The following is a 21,526-nucleotide window of genomic DNA, read 5'->3' on the forward strand; positions in this document are numbered from 1 at the left end:
CAGAGATGTGCGAATGACTAGTGTGTGCCCTGAATGACTATTGTGTGGTTCCTTATCTAAATGAAAGATAACACTTAAGGGAAAAAGGTAACAAAAGACGATAGTAAATCACTTTCTTTTTTGCCTTCTTGTTTATAAACAATGAGAAAATGCATCGATGGAGTGATATTTTGTTTCAGCATGAAAAGACATTTATCAAATTAAAAATAAGCTTTAAAAATGAAAAGGAAAAAAAACGAAACAAAGAAGCTCTTATTTTTCATGTAACTGCCATGTAATTAATGTAACCGAGGAATGCACCAACGCGTGTATACCAGCAAGGACCACAAACTTCCTTTCATCCAGATGTGTACTGCAGAGCGAAAAAGGGATTCCTAATCAATTAAATATCACGCAAAAAAAAAAAAAAAAAGACAGTGTCGTCAAATAATGAAAGATCTCCGACCTTCTGGCCAGTAGGAGGATCAGCTCCAGCGGCAGAGTGCAGGGAAGCAGCAGGAAACACAGCAGCTTCACCGGGAACACCTCAGTCACCTGGGGCAGGAAGCCACCTGCAGCAGCAGCATCAGCACAGCTCTGCCGGCACGACTCACACAGCACTGGTACGCACACACACACACACACACACACACACACTATCTCAGGAGCGCCTTCAAGGTATTTCTTCGCATTTGGCACGAGCGTACACCCGGACTCAAGGATGAACTGATTAGATTTTGGCGGTCAAAGGTCACGGTCACTGTGCTCTCACGTCCGTCCCATTCTCGCAAACGCTCTAGCTCAGGAACGCCGAGAGGGAATTTCATTACAACGGCACAAACATCCGCTTGGACTCAGGCATTAAACCGATTAGTATCTACATTAGTATTTGGTCAAAGGTCACGATCCCTGTGACCACACGTAACACGTTTTGTGGCTGCGATTCTCATTGCACCGTGTGACCGAGCTCTCTTATCAGTCCTCTGTCAAAATAGTTTCTCGGTGAAGACGGCATGTTTCTCACTGGAAATGATTGACTGGAATCGTACATGTCAACATAGTTTTAACTTCCATTTTGCCAAAAAATACACTTAACACCTTTAATGAAATCCCTTCAAAGTCTTCACTACATGTATTATATAAGTCTGGAGACAGACAGATGTCAACTGCAACTTGACTGGTCGGCGGAGGCAGACAACCGCAACACGGAAATTCCAGTTTTAAATGTATTTTAGTCCCTCATCCGCAGGCGTAAACAACACCTGAGAAAAGTGGAGTTTGGCGCCTCGTGGGTTTTACCCTTTTTGATGCTGATTGGCAGGTTCTGTATGAGCCGCGGGTCCAGCCACTGGTGCTGTGCCCGCGCTGGGTTGGGATGTTCCAGAACGTGGTGGTGGTCGTTGTTGTTGTATTTGTTGTTGTTGTTGTTGTAGTCGTTGTTCTCTTGAGCTTCACTCTGCCTGTTTTCCAGTTTACAACACACGGCATTTGGTGGACTCTGACATGATAACATAACTGTAGATAAGGATTCTGCTTCCAGGAGACCTGTAACGGAAGTTTAGACACTTTATTTAGGTGGAAATATTTGGTTTTATCTAGTAAAAGAAACTTTAAAATATTTTTTTGGTTTTATATCTTTTTTTTTTTTTTTTTATATATATTTTATTTCTACCTGATCTCCTTTTACTCTACGTTGGTGCCTGATTGATCTGCTTTTTACTTTTTACTTACCCCCCTTTCTTGCTTTTATAAATTGCCATTGTTTTAGATTTGGTCAGTTTTTTTTTTTTTTTTACTCGATTGTACAGCTGCTTTGAGTGTTGAGAGAGATTCTTTTAAGTCGTCATGGAACCTCACCGTGTTTTCTCAGGAAATACACAGCATCCATGTAGCCATTGTGGCAGATCTTAGCCAACATCTGTCAAGTAGAAAAAAAACCAGCAACTATAATGTTATAAGACTCTCCTAAAACACGTAGAACAACGGCAGAACACACATCTCAAAGTCCTCAAAATGTGATTTAAAAAAACAAAACAAAACAAAAAAAAAACAATGGTATAAAATGCAGATGCGGAAACCGACATCGATAGGCTTCAGTTTTTGAGAGCCCTTTTTCCGGGACCCCACCTCCGGCTCGGGGGGAATGAAGGAGCGCAGGATCCGGTTGACATTGGTCCCGTTGACCTGGATGCTGAGGTTGCCGTAGTAGACCTCCAGGGCGCAGAAGGTTCCCTCTTTGGGGCAGATGTCGCTCTCTCCAGAGAACGGGGACATGGTGATGGTGTTCCTCTGGTTGAAAAGCGGCATGTTGTTGCTCAGGGCGCCGTCCAAGTAGTGCTGGAGGCAGAGAGACACCCTAGAGCCGGGGCCCCAAACTACAGGCCCGGGGGCCACATCTGGTCCGCGAGGCAATTTAATGTAGCCCACTACATGGTGATAACATATTTGTGTGTGTGTGTCTGTGTGTGCGCGCGCCCTTGTACATTTGGGGCAACTCACCACTCCACGGTACGAGGGAGGAGTCAGACCACAGTAGACAGGGAAAAAGCAGCTGCACATGAGAACCTGCAAAGATAATAAAGTCAACAACATCGACCATTTTAGAGATCCACAAGTGTAAAAAGTTACATCATTCTATTAATTGTGTAGCCCGTCACTGTAACAGGCCATTCACGCTCAAAGGACAATTTCGAAGACACAGCCCGAACCTCAGACGTACAGCGGTTTCAACGGGACGAAGTATCATTTGCCAACTTTGTCACGGCACCTGAATGAGTTCGTCTCTGCTGTCGAACTGGGACACGAGGACGTTCCGGCCGTCGGACGCCCTGGTGAGGGACACGCAGAGCTTCCCGGAGGCACAGAGGTGAGCGTCCTGCGGCAGGTAGCGAAGCATCAGCTCCCGGGTGACCCGCAGCAGGCTGAACCCTGGGTGGAAGACGCCCAGCTTGTGCTTCCTGGCCTCCAGAGCCGTGGACATCACGTGGGCGCAGCATGTTTCTGCACGGGGAAACGGCATGGATCGCGGCATCAACATGCACCGGAACACACGTTCCTTCATTTCAAAGATGCTTTTGTCAAAAGCGGTTGACAATAGAGGCTGTACGTGACACTTCAGTCAAATGATTGAGGCACAAAAGTTTTTATAAGGGTGGACTAGGGTCATGATCCTGATGAGGCGGAGAGGACAGAGAGAACTTCAACTAGAACCGAGACACCTGACCACCTGCTTCACGCCGTCTCCCCGGTTCACCATTGATTTTAGGATTTTACTGATGACTTTCAAGGCTTTTCGCTGCCTGGCTCAGTGACGTTTTAGTCCTCCAAATCCTAGTAAGACTGAGCTCTTCAGGCAAGGACTTGTTTTCTGAGTTTTCCAGAGAGTCCAGGCTCTCAGTGCCAGCTCTTAAATATCTTCTTCCAACAGAAATTGACCTGATTTCCTGATTTTAGTTGTTTTTATGTACAATTTGGGAATATTCTTTTATAATTTATATTATAATTTATATTAATTCTTTCAGATTAACTGTTTAACTTCTGTGCTTATTAATTGTACCCCTTTTCCCGCTCCCCCTTGAATTATGTTTGGTTTTATGTTCTGTGTGAAGCAAGTTTATTAAAAGTTTATTATTATTAATAGTTATATTATGGGTGCAAGTGGTGTTTTCCTCGTTCAGTTCCGTTGACTTTGAACTCCATGTGAACTACTATTACCTGCACTCTGTTTGATGGTCACTTAACCCGATAACACGTATTTGTCTAACAATTGTTTGGACAACATACACACAATCTTTATATGTGCCAAACCTAAGCATTAAGTTGTTTTTGTTGTGTGAATATATTGGGAAAAAATAGAGAAATAATACTGTATTACTGACGGCATCAGCTCTCATGAATAAAAATAAGCGAGGAATCAACTTCAACACTGTTAATTAATTTAGCATAAAGACAGCAACTACTATACCCTTTTGAATTTTTTAATTTTTATTTAACAAATTATTCCAATAAATGTTTTCCCATACCAATTGATTGAAAATCCCAAAAATATTAAACAAATCGGTTTTCATTTGATATATAATAGTTTTTATGTGACACAGCTTTTCTATTAATGTTTACCAAAGATGGCACACTACACGCAAACACAGACACACACACACACACACACACACATACACAAACTCACCGATTGGAATTCCGACCGTAAGACAAGCTGCCACCAGACAACCTGAAGACGCCCCACCGATTTTAGATGCCCCTTGAACCAAATGTGGCACCCGCTCCAGAATACAACTCAGTGCACCCAGGTAATAAATACTGCTGAATCCACAACCCGCAAAAGAGATGTTCCACTCATCCTCGGGCTTAAACATCTCCACCGATCTCTAAATGCAATAACAGCCACCCAGAAAGTTAACTATTAGAGGATCTAACAGTATTTCTGCAAGAAATTATATTAATATCGCAACGCTGGTCATCGTCATTTTGTAGGAGTCTTCCAGTCGGACGTAAAAGCTGGACAACACATCCGTTAGTGTGTGGTGTTGCACAACATGCTAGCTACGTCATATGGTTCAAAAGGCATGTGGTTCATCTATGTGTACTGAAGGTGACCAACAGTGACATCTGATACGCTGTTTTTTTACAGCCCAAAGAGGAACAGGGGCGACTGTAAAGGCCACTGCTTATCCAGTGTTTCAATACCATAACCGCTCTGGAGTCCACCTTAGAGAAGACACATCAAGTCAAAAACAAGAAACCCGTTTTATTTGAAGCTTATCAATGGTCATTGTTGTGCATTTGCAAATATTTCATGATATTAATGATATATTATCTGCGGTGTGTGGGGTCAGGATTGAGTAAAAGGGGCTGATAATTGGTTGACACTGGGTGAAGCACTTTCATTGTCACTGACAATCAATTTCTGGAATAAGTTGTGGCACACATTCAATACATTTATTCACCACCACCCCCGCCACCTCTCTCTCTACCCCTCACACATCTTGCTCAATGCTACAACAAATAGATCACTGGTTGAAGGGTCTTGAGGCTTGCTCTGACGCAATGTTCCGTATCCACCCGACGGCCCGGCCCAGGCTCCATCTCCCGCTGGACGGAGAAGCTGCGGGGGCCTCGCTGGAGACGGAGACGGGTTTGAAGGTGGGCGTTGGCGGAGGGGTCAGAGGAAGGCGTCCCTCGTCACTGTTGGCGTCCCAGGAGAAGGTCTGGATCTGGGTGGGCGTGGCCTCCGGAGTCAAAATGTGGATATCAAGTTCCCCGTCCTTCTGCCTGAGGATGTTCAGTCCTGCGGGCAAGCTGGTGGACCTGCGCAGCAGCCGCTCGCTGCAAGAGGACAAGGCAAAGACGAGCATCTCATAATACTGTCCAACAGTGATCCAATGACGGAGGGAGGACTGATCTTTAGCAACTCATTTCCTTCACAAATGATCAGCACCATAGTCTTTAGTTGGCAGTCACAGTCGCAACATTTCTGATTCAACTCGAAAACAGATTAATGGATCGAGTGCCGTTGGAGACAAAAATACAGAGGTAAAACCTGTCAGAGAATTCTCACTGCGCGGTCGGTGAGGTAAAGCTGCTTTGCTATCAGGACCAAAACCGATATTTATTCTGCAGAACAAAGAGAGATACGCTTTAAAAGCAGTGAATTACCTCTGCCCTTGCTTCTGCTGAAGAGGGCTTTATACGGTGAGGGGGTTGAGTGTCATTAGTCAAGTGTCATTCACAAGACTATTCCCCCCAAAACAAATATCACCTGGTGTTTCCTCTCATACACTGATTAACAGTCAAACTCCGTTCGCAGTTACAATCTTAACTGTGTTAAAACAAAATAGTCTTTAGCCTCCTGCTGGGGTTATCCTGATCTTAAAAGGACAGTGTCATTACACTGAGTCCTGAACGAGTCATTAAAAACACAACACTGTGTTTGAGGAAAAGCTACGTAAACTAGAAAAGGTTATTGTCTTAACTAAGACACATCATTAAAGGAATAAGTGCACGCTTCCATGTGACAGTAATCCACTTTTGGTGCTATACTGCCCACTTTCTCCATTTTTGCACAAGGTCTATTTTTTATTTTTGTATTTTATTGTGCACGGCTACGCAAGCCTTTTCCATAGAAATACAAGATAAAACTACACAAATATTTTTTGTAAATGGTGCTATCAATTAAAATGTGTTTTATGTAAATGGCCTACGAGCATTACATTGTACCAGAGACCTTGGTCCTGCCTTATTGGCTCGTGAAAGGTGAGGGAAAAGTGGGCAAGTGGTGAGCCCCCCCACCACCACCATCAGTAGAGGCAGGGTCACAGACAAAATTTATCAACATGGACGAGGTGAAGTTGAAAAACACCCCGTATTGCACGACCCAACACCATTTTTACAAGGACAATGGGAAAAATATATGAATCATCAGATGAGTGAGTCTCTTTCCATTCACATTTAACTGAATCAAACAGGCCCCTGGTGAGGATATGGTTTAATAAGTAGACCTACCGTCGACACGAAATGTTCTCCGGCTGCTGTTGATTTTGTTTATTGATTAAGACCCATTTTAAATACAAAGAACAAACATATGTTATCCGCAGAAGTGACGCAAGGCAGTACAAACATATCCCACTGACCAATTTCAACAATTGCAGTTTGTGGCAAACTCTGGGGTGTGGTCAGGGCCGCCTCCAGGAGGCGAGGGGAAGTCGGCCTGGTGGACTGACGCTCCCCGCCTCGCTGCCAGCCGTGGCCAGTCGAGCCGACTGGCCACGGCCAATCACGGCAGCTGGGAAGTTTTCTTCTCTACTAACCGATCAAGTAGCTCGTCTACCCGGGGCATTGGGTACACGTCCAATTTTGACACCTTTTTTCACCTTCCGGTAGTCTACACGTAACTGGACCGCCCCAACGGACTTGTTAACTAGTGTGACAGGGCAACACCAGTCACTAGACTCCTATTTCCCCCATTTCCAGCATGGCCTCCAATTCTGCCTGCACAATTTTGTGTCTGTGCTCGGGCAGTCGGTACGGCTGTGATCCATAGGCGGGGGGGCACAGATGGTGGTAGCCGACTCCCTTTCCCGTCCAGGGGGAGGGGAGTCGACTGTCGGCCGGACGGCTCCCCGGCTTAAGTCGGACCGGGGGGGTATGAGGCAGACTGTGGGGCGTGGTCCAGCCGCCCCCGGCAGGAGAGGGGAAGCCAGCGTGGTAGACTGACGCTCTCCGCCTCGGTGCCAACTGTGGCCAGTTGAGCTGACTGGCCAATCACAGCAGCTGGCAAGTTTTCTTATGTGTCGGTCTTGCAGTGAGGGATCCAAGGCAGGGAACGTGCGGGAGCATGCTGGAGCCAAAACGCACCGTACCAGAGCACCTTGAGCGGAGAAACGACGTCTGATCGCATCTTCAAGTTGTCCATTATGTTTACTTTCCCGCACTTGAGCGCCGTTTTGTTTGGACACCAAGGAACGCCTTTCAACTGCAACCTGCGTCTCTCCAAGTCCTTGCCTGAACCTAGGTAGCGAGCGTGCTACACAATTGTAGCTCACAGTTCAATTATATTAAAAGTTATTTATGGCAGACTACTATGGGCAGAAATATTTCTCTAGAAATTGAATTTGTATCATTTATTTGAATTGCGCAACTTCAATAATTGCATTAAAAACTTGAATTTGAATCACATAAATTAGAAATTGAATTTATAAGCTTGGAACTGAATTCCAATAAACTTGAAACTGAATGTAACATTATGAAATTGAATTAATTTGCTCTGAAACCGTATTTGATCCTCACTGAAAATTAATTCAGTTCTCACAATCTTAATTAAGTTCTCGTAATTCAAATTCAGTTCAGTTCGTCACACATCTGGGTCGTTGAGGAAGAGCAATTTCGGCCCAAAGACAACTATTAAAAAAAAAATATATATATATATATATATATATATAGTTTTATGCCTTTTAACTGGGTAACTGCAAGACTGTTTAACTTTGTGTATGCAGAGTTGGAGATCATAGGACATATTGTGAGACAAGTACAACAAATTTTGAAACAAGTAATAAGCAGAAATCATAAAGATGATTTTTTATTCTTGCACAAAATAACTAACAAAAGCATTGCCAGTATTTCAGACATAACTACATTAAAAAAATATATAATACATAAAAGTTATTATCAAACTGTGTTCAAAAGGAATTAAATCTCTGCTGTTTTCAATATCTCTCTCTCTCTCTACGACGACATTGATGCTGAACGAAAACAGCCAACCTATCCTTTATAAACAGAGAATAAATAAGGAGGATTCAAAATGTTTTTGTCCGTACCCATCACAGTCCTCCGCCTCCACGTTGGCTGCTTTTCTGTAGATGTCTCCCGTTATGCGATACAACCAACTCATGTCTCGGTACAAGTCCGGGATCCAGTCCACCAGTCTGGAACAGATTGGCTGCATAGTACCATCGTCCCTTTCTCAGGTCAACAAACAAACAACACGTGCAATGAGCCACTCTGAGACGACCCGGAAGTGACAGCTACCTCTGGGCTAGCGAGCAGGCCGACTCCACGGGCAGCGTACAGGGGATTCGCAGGTAATCTGCAACTTTAACTGGAAGGAGCCCGGTCACCTGGGACAACAGACCGCCACCGGTGTGTCTCTCCCTGCAAGCCTTGCACAGGGCTGAGACACACACACACACACACAAATTAATTATAGTTTATTACATTTATTGTTGAAAAACTGGAGGTCCTGATAGACAGACAGACAGACAGATATAGATAAAAAAAAACAAATAAAATGAAATTAAATCCAGTCTAATTAAAAAAAAATGGAATTGAGCTCTAAGGAGTTGTTTACGGCAGTGGTTCTTAATGTGGCGTTCGAGGACCCCCAGGGGTCCTTCAAGAGGTTCCAGGGGGTCCCCAGCAAAATGGTTAACAGTTAAACTTCATTATTCAATTTACATGAGAGAACATTTTAATACCGTTTAAGTATTACCTTTAATACAAACTGTTTTTGATCGTAGGTTCAATGTTATAGACTATCATTAGACATGACTTAAGGTCATGGAGGAGTCTGAATCTCTAGGAGTTTTAATTCCCTGAGCCCTTCCTGTGTAGTACAGTGCAGTCCCAGTTCACCCCGTTCTGAACCCGTGGCCTACTTTGTGATTCTCTCACACACACACACACACACACACACACACACACACACACTTCAACAGTTAATTTTTGGAAGGCTTGTACACAGGACCATATCGATTCAGTTCAGCCATATGTGAGAAATTGAGTTGTAAAAACCCAACCCCATTAAACAAAGTCTAGTGGGTCTTTTTCACATTCATCGGATAAGAATAAACTATCGCAAAAATACCTTCATGCAAACTTACACATTATACAGACGAGTGTGAAAAAACTCATCACAGTCACACAGCCAAGACTTTTCCTCGACACCGTGGCCTCTGCACCCGAACCACCACCCTCACTCACCCCTCCTGATGCCGACCGGCAGGTTCGCGACGACGCGCAAATCCAGCCAGTGGTGTCCTTCCTGGGGGGAGCGCTGCACGTTAGCAGCCTGGTTCTCACTGGAAGTCTCCTCAGCCAACCCATTTGACATCTCGCAACATGGAGGTTTGGGAGCGTTTATCTCCAAGCTGGCAGCTGGACGATCACTGGAAATCAAGTCTGAGATAGTTGTTCTTTTTTTTAATTGAGCGGAACGTTGCACAGAGGAACAACCAGCTACAAGCAATGTGGGAGGTTTGCACCAGCCGGCAGTCAAGGACAACCAAGTCGGAGCTCTGTCAGATACTGAGAAACCTTCTGGAGGTTACGAAATATAAAAAAATAATAATAATACATAAAAAAAGGACAAGAGCAGCTACAATAGGATGAGAATACATTTACCATTTTCCTGAAGGAAGCGCAGAGCATCCATGTAACCGCTCTGGCAGATCTCAGCCATTATCTGTAAAACACAAAGATGGTTCCATCCATCGGTTTCACAATGGAAATTTGTATTGCGTTGACTTGTTAGAAAGTCACTATAATCATGAGAACTTTAATTGACTTTTTTTACACCTATAGCTATATCGATACAGTAAAATAAGCCTTGCAAAGGCTGTTTAATTAACAGTATCAGCCATACCAGCATACACATAAGTCACATAACAGTCATTAGTAACTTTTGACCTTGGAATGGAAGTATAGTATATGCTCCATACATCACTCAATATATCATCATGGGAGAGGTGCCAAATTTTGACAAATTCTGATTAATTTATCGTTCCTGTTAAAAGAATGTCCTATCCCAATGACGAGAAAAGATAAAAAAATATATAAAAAATAAATAAAACACTTACACCGTGTTCCAAATTTTTATGCAAATTGGATTTAAGTGTCATACACATTTAATTTTTTGTTTTTCTATTAAACTCATGGATGGTATTGTGTCTCAGGGCTCTTTGGATCACTGGAATCAATCTCAGACACCTGTGATAATTAGTTTGCCAGGTGAGCCCAATTAAAGGAAAACTACTAAAGAAGGACGTTCCACATTATTAAGCAGCCACAGGTTTCAAGCAACATGGGAAAGAAAAAGGATCTTTCTGCTGCTGAAAAGCCTCAAATAGTACAATGCCTTGTACAAGGTATGAAAACATTAGATATTTCACGAAAACTTAAGCGTGATCATCGTACTGTGAAGAGATTTGTGGCTGATTCAGAGCACAGACGGGTTGATGCAGATAAAGGCAGAATGAGGAAGGTTTCTGCCAAACAAATTCATGGGATTAAGAGAGCAGCTGCTAAAATGCCGTTACAAAGCAGCAAACAGGTATTTGAAGCTGCTGGTGCCTCTGGAGTCCCACCAACCTCAAGGTGAGGCTTGCAGTTGTGCATAAAGCTACTATTGGCCTCCCCTAACCAATGCTCACAAGCAGAAACGGTTGCAGTGGCCCCAGAAATACGTGAAGACTCATTTTCAAACAGTCTTGTTTACTGATGCGTGCCGTGCAACCCTGGATGGTGCAGATGGATGGAGTAGTGGATGGTTGGTGGATGGCCACCATGTCCTAACAAGGCTGCCACGTCAGCAAGGAGGTGGCGGAGTCATGTTTTGGGCCGGAATCATGGGGAGAGCTGGTGGGCCCCTTTAGGGTCCCTGAAGGTGTGAAAATGACCTTGGCAAAGTATATAGAGTTTGTGACTGAGCACTTTCTTCCATGGTACAAAAAGTACAAAAAGAAGAACCATGTCTTCCGTAGCAAAATCATCTTCATGCCTGACAATGCACCATCTCATGCTGCACAGGATACCTCTGTGTCATTGGCTGCTGTGGGCATAAAAGGAGAGAAACTCATGGTGTGGCCCCCGTCCTCCCCTGACCTCAACCCTATTGAGAACCTTTGGAGCATCCTCAAGCAAAAGATCTATGAGGGTGGAGGCAGTTGGCATCAAAAGCGCAGCTCTGGGAGGCTGTTCTGACGTCCTGCAAAGAAATTCAAAGCACAAACTCTCCAAAAACTCACAAGTTCAATGCAGGCAAGAACTGTGAAGGTGAAATCAAAGAAGCTTCTATGTTCACATGTAACTTGGCCTGTTCAGATGTTTTTGAGTGAAATAGCTTTTGATTTCAGTAAATATGACCTAATTCTGCAAATTCAACAAATGACCATTTTCAGTTCTTTACAACCTATAAAATGTTTTGAAACTCTGTTGTGCATAATCATTTGGAACAGTGCATTTCGAGCCTAACGGTTGATGACTTGAAAATTATACTGACTGTCATTTTCATCGACTATTTAGGAAAATCAGAGAAAAATATCATTTCCATAATAATTTGGAACGCGGTGTATGTGGGTGTGTTTATATAAAATTAAAAAATATTATAAAAGAAAATTTCAAAACCCTCATAAAATCTTGGGTTCAGCATTGTTTCCTCTAGTTTTCTTTTCAAAATCACAAATTGAAAAAAAAAAAAAAAAAAGGTGTGTCACAAAAAGACAACGTCTCGATTTCTCGACAACTGGAGGTCGGCAAAAGGTTTGATTAATCGGACAGCAGTAACTAGTTGAGTGGGCCGGGTGCGGTGGGAAATAATAAAAGAATAATGTAAAAAGAGATGGACGACGAAGAGAGAGGACGCTGCACGCTGGGTTTCGAAGCTGGCATGTGGGTAAATTAGTCTCTTCTTCTTTTCCTTGGGCGTCAGTATTGACATTGAGGGAGGCGCTCCCATGCACACCCTCTCACCTCGGGCTCCGGGGGGAAGAAGGTGCTGGTGACGCGGAACATGTTCTCCGCGTTGACCTGGATGCTCACGTTGTTGAACCGCACCTCGTGGAAGTTGAGGGAGCTTGGCCGCGGGCACACGTCGCTCTCGCCGGCGAAGGCGGAGAAGGTGATGGTGTTTTTCAGGTGACAGTGGGGCAGGTTGTCGCTGATGGCTCCGTCCACGTACCGCTGAGCGGGAAACAAGATTGGGGAATTTTAGAGTGTTTGAGTATGCGTCGTCACATGGATGGGTGGGTGTTTAAGTGCCATGTGTAATATAATAAATAATAATAATAATATAAATAAATAAATAGAGCTGCAGGCAGCAATACAAGTGTTCCAGCGTATTCGTTTTAGGTAATTCCATTTTTCTCGATCATTTTGTTCAGCACAGCACAATTTACTGAATTTGTGAACATCTAACATTGTGGCGTTACGTTGTGTGGTTACATACATGTAATAATTTAATAGAATGTCCTAATTGACCTTCAGCCTGACCTGGATAAGGAAATCGAATGTAGTCACGCCCACGTAATTTCATGAATCCAACGCTTCTGGCATTTCGTATGAAAGAGTTCCAGTTGAACGAGTCGTCAGTTAGAATTAAAATGTTCCAAATTGCTAATTTATAGTTTTGATATGGTTTATAAGTGCAAAGTAGATTGATTAGTAAATGAGTGCAACAAAGGACAAAACAAGTCAGATAATTGTTTTATTAAACAGTTGTCCAAAACAGACGGACAAAATAAGTAAACAAATTTCACAGTATTTACAAAGATCACATGTTAGATAATCAAATGTTATTAAAGTGGCAATCTTAAGAAAAAAAATGAATGAGAAAGACAAATTGTATGAAATTGTCAAAGTAAACTGATAATCAACATCGTATTATATGTCGTTGTTTTTAACTAAAGAAAATGTATATCAAGCGAATTTTTATAATGACAGCTTGATATTTTTCATGTATGTGGCACGTAAACTAAGCCATCGTAAGAAACGTAAATAAACAGTTGTCCAAAACAGCTGGACAAAATAATTGAACAAATATCACAGTATTTATAAAGATCACATGTCAAATAATCAATAAATGTTAGTAAAATGGAAATCTTGAGAAGATCAAATAACTGACAAATAGATAAATTGTCTGTCAGTGTTTATCAACATTGTGTGATTCGTCGTTTAACGAAAGTAAACAATGGGAAGAAAGAATTTAAATAACGACAGCCTGATATTTATTGTGCATGTTGTACATAACTAAGCCATCCACGTTAGGTTGCATTGCATCATTGGTGACTTCTAGAGCGCCACTCATGTTGCACAGAACTAGTCGGTGCGTCATATTTATTCAAACCTATTTGAATAAATAGTGTGAATCTATAATTGCATACCATGACCCCTTTTTGATAATTGCACATGTATTACCAGAGATAGTTCATAAATATGCTTCATTTTTATTTAACAGTGACTTCTTAAGTGCTCTATCAGTTGGCATAGCTATATTATACAAAGCAGGGTCATAGTGATCTACACCAATGCAGCCAGTAAACGGCTCAGCACACGTTCATTTGAATGTTGTATTAAACATAGTTTGACTCTATTGGAAAGTAGTGCAATATAATCTCTTCCTGCAACGTCATCTCTTCTTCTGCCAGACCTTCTCATCTCCTCAAAGATTATTTCCTTTTATCAAAACATCATCTTGGTCATTTTGTGTCCATGTGCAAACATTCTCAACTTTTCTTTTTCAGAATTGCTGTTCAAATCATAGCTGCTCATTGTTTATTTCTGGCGTCTCCAAATTGTAAATCATCCTGGTGAACTGAGCCTCTTACACCGAGACGTATGGAGAACGATCACTTACATTCAAAGTATTTTCACTAACGTTTTCTCCATCAGATTTATCTTCAGGACTGACCTTGCCGACTGGATTTTTCGGACAATGGCTTCTTTATTGTCTCATACTGTATTTTGGCATCTGTAAAAAAATAACAAAAATAACTTTTGTTATTACTTTTCCTCACAATACATTTAATTTATAAATACATACATTTTTAAAATTACATAAAATATACATAAATTAATTACTACTTTACTGTAGTTTTCATGTTAGTAATGTTAATTGTAAAATACAGTTTAATATATTACTTGTCTATATTGTAATGCAAATAACATTTATGTAAATTTGACAATAATTTGCAATTACATTTGAATTGGAATAATTACTCAAGATCACCAACACTTTCTGGCTTTTCATTATAGTTTAAGTGTAGTTGTAGGACAATTTTAGTTTATACATGACATTTATTACCAAAAACAGTCTTATTTTTATTGTTCTAACTTACCTCGCTGCATTGAAGTACATCCGTTGTTTCTGTGACGGTAGATGTTTTGTGTCGAATACGTCAATTGCAACGCATTTACGTTGATAGCAGTCTAATTTACGTATTTCTTAAGTAAAGGTGAGTTACATTTTTCAGTTGGATTACATTTTCAGTAAGTTCCGTTTCCATGAAATGCAACAAACATTGTGATATTTCTGTGGTTAATTACCATTGCACGTCTTAAATTTTTCCAACGCCACCTTGGATTTTGAACGCCTCATTGAGTCGCACATTACACAATTGAGGGACGCTCAGTGGACATTTCAAGGATTATTTCCTATTCTTTTTTTCTTCCCCATTCATCCGGCGAAGTAATGTGGACCATGGATTTTAAATATCAATGGAACAGCTCTACTGACATCTACCAGGGAAGAAGCTCTTTAAATAAACACGTAAAATCGATAGTTTGGTCATTTCTTAAGACAACACAGTCACCGATGCCACGGTGCCCAATGGATACTGCTTAACTCGAAATTCTCAATTGGAATATGTACATTTATAGTTAATAATATTATGATGTCATCAAGTGACTTGCTATAAACTTCATCTCGTTCGAACGACAGGTGTGAGACAACTAGAAATACTGAATATTTCAGATCAAACTTTTGGGGGATTTTCACTAATATCTGCTCCGTATGTAGATTGGATGAAATTTAAACCACGGGATCCTTGTTATATAGCGGTTTAAACATCACCTCATCCGTGTTTCTAGCTTATTCCGAAGTATGTGTTTCAGATAGTTGTAGCCGGGTTTGACATTTTTCAGACTGGCGTACTGGCACGTGAGGTCTTAAAATCGCTCAAATTTTTGGTAGGTTTTTCGCTCATATCTGCTCTATATGTGGATCCATTTGGATTCCACTTCGACCACAAAGTCTTTGTGACAGCGCAGTTCAAACAAGACATTAACTGTGTTCGTGTGTTATGTAGAAGTTGGTTTTCCAGATAGTTTTGGGCTTCAAATTTCAGAGATTTGGGGTTTTTTTCTTCTTACAATAACAATAAGGGACTGCCGCACAATTTCATTGCGGGCTGGACCCATAATAATAATAAATAATAATAATAAGTCTCTCATCAGATAGCGACACTGCACTACAGAACAACACCACCCACATTTGGAATCCTAATCTTTCGGTATTGGCTGATACTTAAATTGTAGTATAGACTATAGTGTATACAATTAGTTTGGGTCATTTTTAAATGTAATGCTTTCTAATATAAATGTTTCTTCACTGGTGACATTCTTGAGCCGTTAATTACTTATTGAATTTTGTTGAGCTGTTTATTACTTGTTTTTATTTTGAACACTCTTCGTGATCCCCACAATGTTACTAACCTCATTAACGCCCAGATTTCTGCTGCTACATGATTAAAATGGTTATATCATTATTTATTTCAAAATTATGTAATAGGGATATTCAGATATTTCATCTATATTTTGCCTCCAAACTTTGGCATGGTTGTGAGTCAAAGTGAGTGTTTCTTATCAACAGGGTGGTGATCCCAGTGTCTTACGGACTCCAATGACAAATTTAGTTTGCGGGTGATAAATAATTGCAAAAGTGCAAGAATCTGCCCAAAAAAAAAAAAAAAGGTTTAATGTGCACAATCTTGCCGGTCCACTCACAACACCACGATAAGTGGGTGGAATGACTCCACAGTAGAGGGGGATGAAGCAGCTGCAGATGAGGGCCTGTAAAAGGGTAGAAGAAGTTACCGTTAGCGGTGGAAATTCACCTTTACTACTTCAATAAATGAACCTCCGATCTGGGTGAGAAGATACCAGTAAGAACAACTTTATCGAGCTCAAGAGCAGGTGTCTGACACACTCCGGGGCGCAGAGCCAGACGGATTCTAACCTGCTATCTAGAAGTGTACATACAGAGAGGAAATGGGCTTGTTCACTGAAGGACAACAAACATCGACGACTTCTGCTCCGGAGTCAAACTGACTTATCTGGCAGTGAATGATTGGTTAAATGGTTCCTTGGACTGAACAAACAACGCCCACTCGCCGTCATAAAGCAAACCCTGATCACACTGCATGATAACGCTTCCAGTGACCCCCTCCGGCCACACTCCCATCTCTTTGACCATCTGGTACAATAGCACCAACACAACAGTGTTTAAAAGAGCACAGTCGGATACAGTCCAAGTCAGTCATTTTTCCCACTACAGGGTATAGAAGACATAGGAGGTAAACAGTGAATGCCTCACATATGCACATTCAGCCAAGTCAGCCCCTTTTTAATCTTTACAAATATCCATCAAAAACTTTCACTCCCTCTACTTACTTGCCTTATTTTGATAAAAAAAAAAAAAAAAGACAAATAAATCCCCCTTTTTTTAAGTACTGAGCATTACTACCTAGAGCATGTCCTCTAACCAGCCATGCACCCAAAAACTCACAATGTACCTCGATGAGCTCCTCTCTCGTGTCAAACTCCGACACGATCACATTCTTTCCATCGGAGACTCTGGTGAGCGACACGCAGAGCTTTCCGGACGCCCGGATGTGGGCGTCGTGCGGCAGGTCGGAAAGCAGGGTGTCCCGGACGATCTGCAGCAGGTTGAAAGCCGGGTGCAGGGGGCCCAGTTTTCGCCTCCGGGCCTCTTTAGCCATGGACATCAGATCAGAACAGCTTTTCTCTGTCCAATTACAAGATTTTTTAAATTAATTAATTGTGTGAGCATATTTCTTACAGTCCATCCATTTTATTCTGAAAGGGAATGTCAAGTGGTTGATATATGGACAATCGATAGTATGACTGGCTTCAATGAAAAAATTATTAATAGAATAAATATGATCTACACTCTCTGAGCAAATCATTTATTAGATGAATGGCTGATGATGGAGGTGTCGACTGAAATATATTTTCTGGTTTCCCAACAATATCCAAAACAGCTGTGCCATGCCTGTTACATAACATGCAGCAATCATATCAGGGCGTAATAAACAGAAAGAACACATCCCTGCTCAGCCGGTCCACAGGCCAAAAGGGCACCAGAAAGGTATACATCGACCCACTTCAAACCAATGACTTTAAGTGATAAAAAGGTGAAATGGAATTATGTCGATCCTTGAGATGGTCCGTGCTGAGTGAACTCCACGTGAAGACCCAGCATTCCAGTCGAAACTGCAATGTTTTGTTTTATAACAACTGTCGAAGGTTTGACGGAGGACATTTGATCGTTGACTCTTTTCGATCGTTCTTTCTTTGTGAATCTTCCTCCCTATTGGCAGTTTACTCAACACAAGTTCGCCGTGGCTGCCTTATCATTGCTTTCTCGCCTGGAAACAACCGCCACCAACAACAACAGAAACAGAACATATAGGAGCAGAAACACAAATCCATTAGATGGCTATTTCCTATAAAAGAGACAGCTAAATAAATATGGAATACCTTTGGATTGCTTTCCTGGATTTCCTGAATCTTTACAGATTACCACTTTAAATACAAACAATTATTTTATATATATATATATATATATATATATATATATATATATATATATATATATATATATATACACACACACACACACACATATATACATACATACATATACACATACATACATACATACATACATACAGTGGGGCAAAAAAGTATTTAGTCAGCCACCAATTGTGCATGTTCTCCCACTTAAAAAGATGAGAGAGGCCTGTAATTTTCATCATAGGTACACTTCGACTATGAGAGACCGAATGGGGGGAAATAATCCAGGAAATCACATTGTAGGATTTTTAATGAATTAATTGTTAAATTCCTCGGTAAAATAAGTATTTGGTCACCGACAAACAAGCAAGATTTCTGGCTTTCACAGACCTGTAACTTTTTCTTTAAGAGGCTCCTCTGTCCTCCACTCGTTCCCTGTATTAATGGCACCTGTTTGAACTCGTTATCAGTATAAAAGACACCTGTCCACAACCTCAAACAGTCACACTCCAAACTCCACTATGGCCAAGACCACAGAGCTGTCAAAGGACACCAGAAACAAAACTGTAGACCTGCACCAGGCTGGGAAGACTGAATCTGCAATAGGTAAGCAGCTTGTTGTGAAGAAATCAACTGTGGGAGCAATTATTAGAAAATGGAAGACATACAAGACCACTGATAATCTCCCTCGATCTGGGGCTCCACGCAAGATCTCACCCCGTGGGGTCAAAATGATCACAAGAACGGTGAGCAAACATCCCAGAACCACACGGGGGGACCTAGTGAATGACCTGCAGAGAGCTGGGACCAAAGTAACAAAGGCTACCATCAGTAACACACTACGCCGCCAGGGACTCAAATCCTGCAGTGCCAGACGTGTCCCCCTGCTTAAGCCAGTACATGTCCAGGCCCGTCTGAAGTTTGCTAGAGAGCATTTGGATGATCCAGAAGAGGATTGGGAGTGTCATATGGTCAGATGAAACCAGAAATAGAACTTTTTGGTAAAAACTCAACTGGTCGTGTTTGGAGGAGAAAGAAAGCTAAGTTGCATCCAAAGAACACCATACCTACTGTGAAGCATGGGGGTGGAAACATCATGCTTTAGGGCTGTTTTTTTCTGCAAAGGGACCAGGACTGATCCGTGTAAAAGAAAGAATGAATGGGGCCATGTATCGTGAGATTTTGAGTGAAAACCTCCTTCCATCAGCAAGGGCATTGAAGATGAAACGTGGCTGGGTCTTTCAGCATGACAATGATCCCAAACACACCGCCCGGGCAACGAAGGAGTGGCTTCGTAAGAAGCATTTCAAGGTCCTGGAGTGGCCTAGCCAGTCTCCAGATCTCAACCCCATAGAAAATCTTTGGAGGGAGTTGAAAGTCCGTGTTGCCCAGTGACAGTCCCAAAACATCACTGCTCTCGAGGAGATCTGCATGGAGGAATGGGCCAAAGTACCAGCAACAGTGTGTGGAAAACCTTGTGAAGACCTACAGAAAACATTTGACCTCTGTCATTGCAAACAAAGGGTATATAACAAAGTATTGAGATTAACTTTTGTTATTGACCAAATACTTATTTTCCACTAAAATCTGCAAATAAATTCTTTAAAAATCCGACAGTTCTTTTCTGGATTTTTTTTTTTTTTTTTTTTTTTTTTTTCTCTCATTTTGTCTCTCATAGTTGAGGTTTACCTATGATGATAATAACAGGCCTCTCATCTTTTCAAATGGGAGAACTTGCACAATTGGTGGCTGACTAAGTACTTCTTTTGCCCCACTGTATGTATGTGTATCTATAATTAACTTTATTTGACGCGAGCTGTAGATTGGGTGAACGCCGGTAAAAGATATTTCTACAAATATTATATAAACAATAACTTTCAGCCACTCACCCAAGGGGATCCCCGCGGTGAGGATGGAGGCCATCAGCGCACCTGCGGACGCGCCGTAGAGACGCGAGGCGTCTCGGAACAACGCGGGGAAGCGCTGCGCGATGCAGCACGCGGCGCCCACGTAGTAGATCCCCATGAACCCGCAGCCGGCGAAGGAGATGCTCCATTCTTTGTTCAAGTCAAACATGGCCCCAGGGGGTCTCCTCGGCGTCCGATCCCCCCCGACCGTGCGCTTCAACGCGTCTCCGGCCGCATCCTGTGTGAACGGCTCGTATCGTCCCGCCGGGTTTGACCTTTTAGACCCCGCGTGTCCGGGTCGTTCGCGAACGATCCGCTCCTTCTGAACGGCTCTCTGTGTATGAACGAAGGGAACCCGACCCTCGCTGATGAGTCGTTGATCTTCATTTTATTTTTTTATTTTTTTTTTGTTTTGCCAGGTTTTGCGGACAGGTGGTGTATGTCGTGCTATTCGTCTAGGTCGCCGTTTTCTAATACGGTTAAATACCGTTTTATACCCGTTCTCCACAAAGGAAAATTCACGCACAACTATAGTGCTTGTTGTATCCATGTTGCATGGTGAATATTTCAAATGATATCCAAATTTTAAAAAAAATGGATACACATTCGGGAGATAAAATGGGCAGTGTCATATTTTCGGGAGTTATTGATGCCGTTTGAACGAAGCCTTTCTTTTGAACGGCTCACGGAAACGAACGGAGCCACAAGGTCTGGTTCCCTCCGCGGAGCCGGAATTTCCATCACTAGTTTACGTCCATTGGGGCAGGGGTCGGGAACCTTTTTGGCTGGAAGAGCCATAAAAGCCAAATATTTCGAAATGTATTTCCTTGTGAGCCATTTAATATTGAATACAATTGAATGCAACTTAATGCGTGCGGTTTTTTTTAAGTAAGGCATACATTTTTAACGTATAACACATCTCTGAGTACTTAAAAAAGCGCTATATATAATATATTTCTCTTTATTTTTTATATATGTTGTTATACTGTAGCTAACCAATAATACACGAAACACTTTTTACCATTAGTGCGACTTGTGGTGTGTGCTATGTGACGGGAAGCTCGCTCCAAGTTTTAAGAATCAGCTGGTCTTCAGGTTCAAGTTCAAGAGATTATTTGTCACATACATATTGAATTGTTTTCCATCTCTGTCCACTTGTGTTCATCTGATTGCTCCGACTCGAGGCAGGGAGTTTTTTTTGTTTAACGTTCGTCTGTCTTACAGAGGGGATCGGCGCCCGGGCTCCTAAGCAGCCCAGCAGTGGAACGCCGTTCCTCCTGCGCCCGAGAGGATCATTATTATCCACAATTATTATAATAATCCTCATATATATATAATTGTGGCCTGCGTGCCGCATATTGAAATGAACAATAAAACTCTCGCCATGTCGGTGCACCACGGCCAGAAAGACTCCGTCTCCCTCCCTAAACCCTCACCTGTGGGCAGAGACTCCCACAACTGACGCCTGAGCAGGGACCCGGGAGGGGCAGGCCGCCGGGTGAAAGGCCCCCCGGGGTCTTTCTGTGGTCCGCAGCCGGTGCTTG

General features: G+C 42.1%; 2 protein-coding genes across 2 annotated transcripts; both read right to left on the minus strand.

Annotated features, from left to right (window-relative positions):
* Nucleotides 1–52: 52 nt before the first annotated feature.
* LOC307232026 (patatin-like phospholipase domain-containing protein 2) lies at nucleotides 53–4,402 on the minus strand (the record flags this gene model as incomplete). Its single annotated transcript, XM_080002907.1, has 8 exons — nucleotides 4,163–4,402; nucleotides 2,747–2,979; nucleotides 2,479–2,544; nucleotides 2,107–2,316; nucleotides 1,837–1,897; nucleotides 1,279–1,524; nucleotides 446–551; nucleotides 53–56 (listed from the first exon to the last, which is right to left on the minus strand). Exons 1-8 carry the CDS (start codon nucleotides 4,347–4,349, stop codon nucleotides 53–55), a joined length of 1,113 nt encoding a protein of 370 aa, XP_079859033.1. The 5' UTR covers nucleotides 4,350–4,402.
* A 601-nt stretch (nucleotides 4,403–5,003) lies between these two features.
* Nucleotides 5,004–20,151, minus strand: LOC307232027 (1-acylglycerol-3-phosphate O-acyltransferase Pnpla3-like; the record flags this gene model as incomplete). The annotated part of the gene is made up of 9 exons (XM_080002908.1): nucleotides 5,004–5,319; nucleotides 8,307–8,414; nucleotides 8,518–8,587; nucleotides 9,469–9,642; nucleotides 9,889–9,949; nucleotides 12,235–12,444; nucleotides 16,264–16,329; nucleotides 17,052–17,284; nucleotides 19,965–20,151. The coding sequence occupies 9 exons, from the start codon at nucleotides 20,149–20,151 to the stop codon at nucleotides 5,004–5,006; spliced, it is 1,425 nt and encodes a 474-aa protein (XP_079859034.1).
* Nucleotides 20,152–21,526: the final 1,375 nt, after the last annotated feature.

This window comes from Zeus faber (genome assembly GCF_960531495.2).
Source record: "Zeus faber genome assembly, chromosome: 6".
Lineage (NCBI taxonomy): Eukaryota > Metazoa > Chordata > Actinopteri > Zeiformes > Zeidae > Zeus > Zeus faber.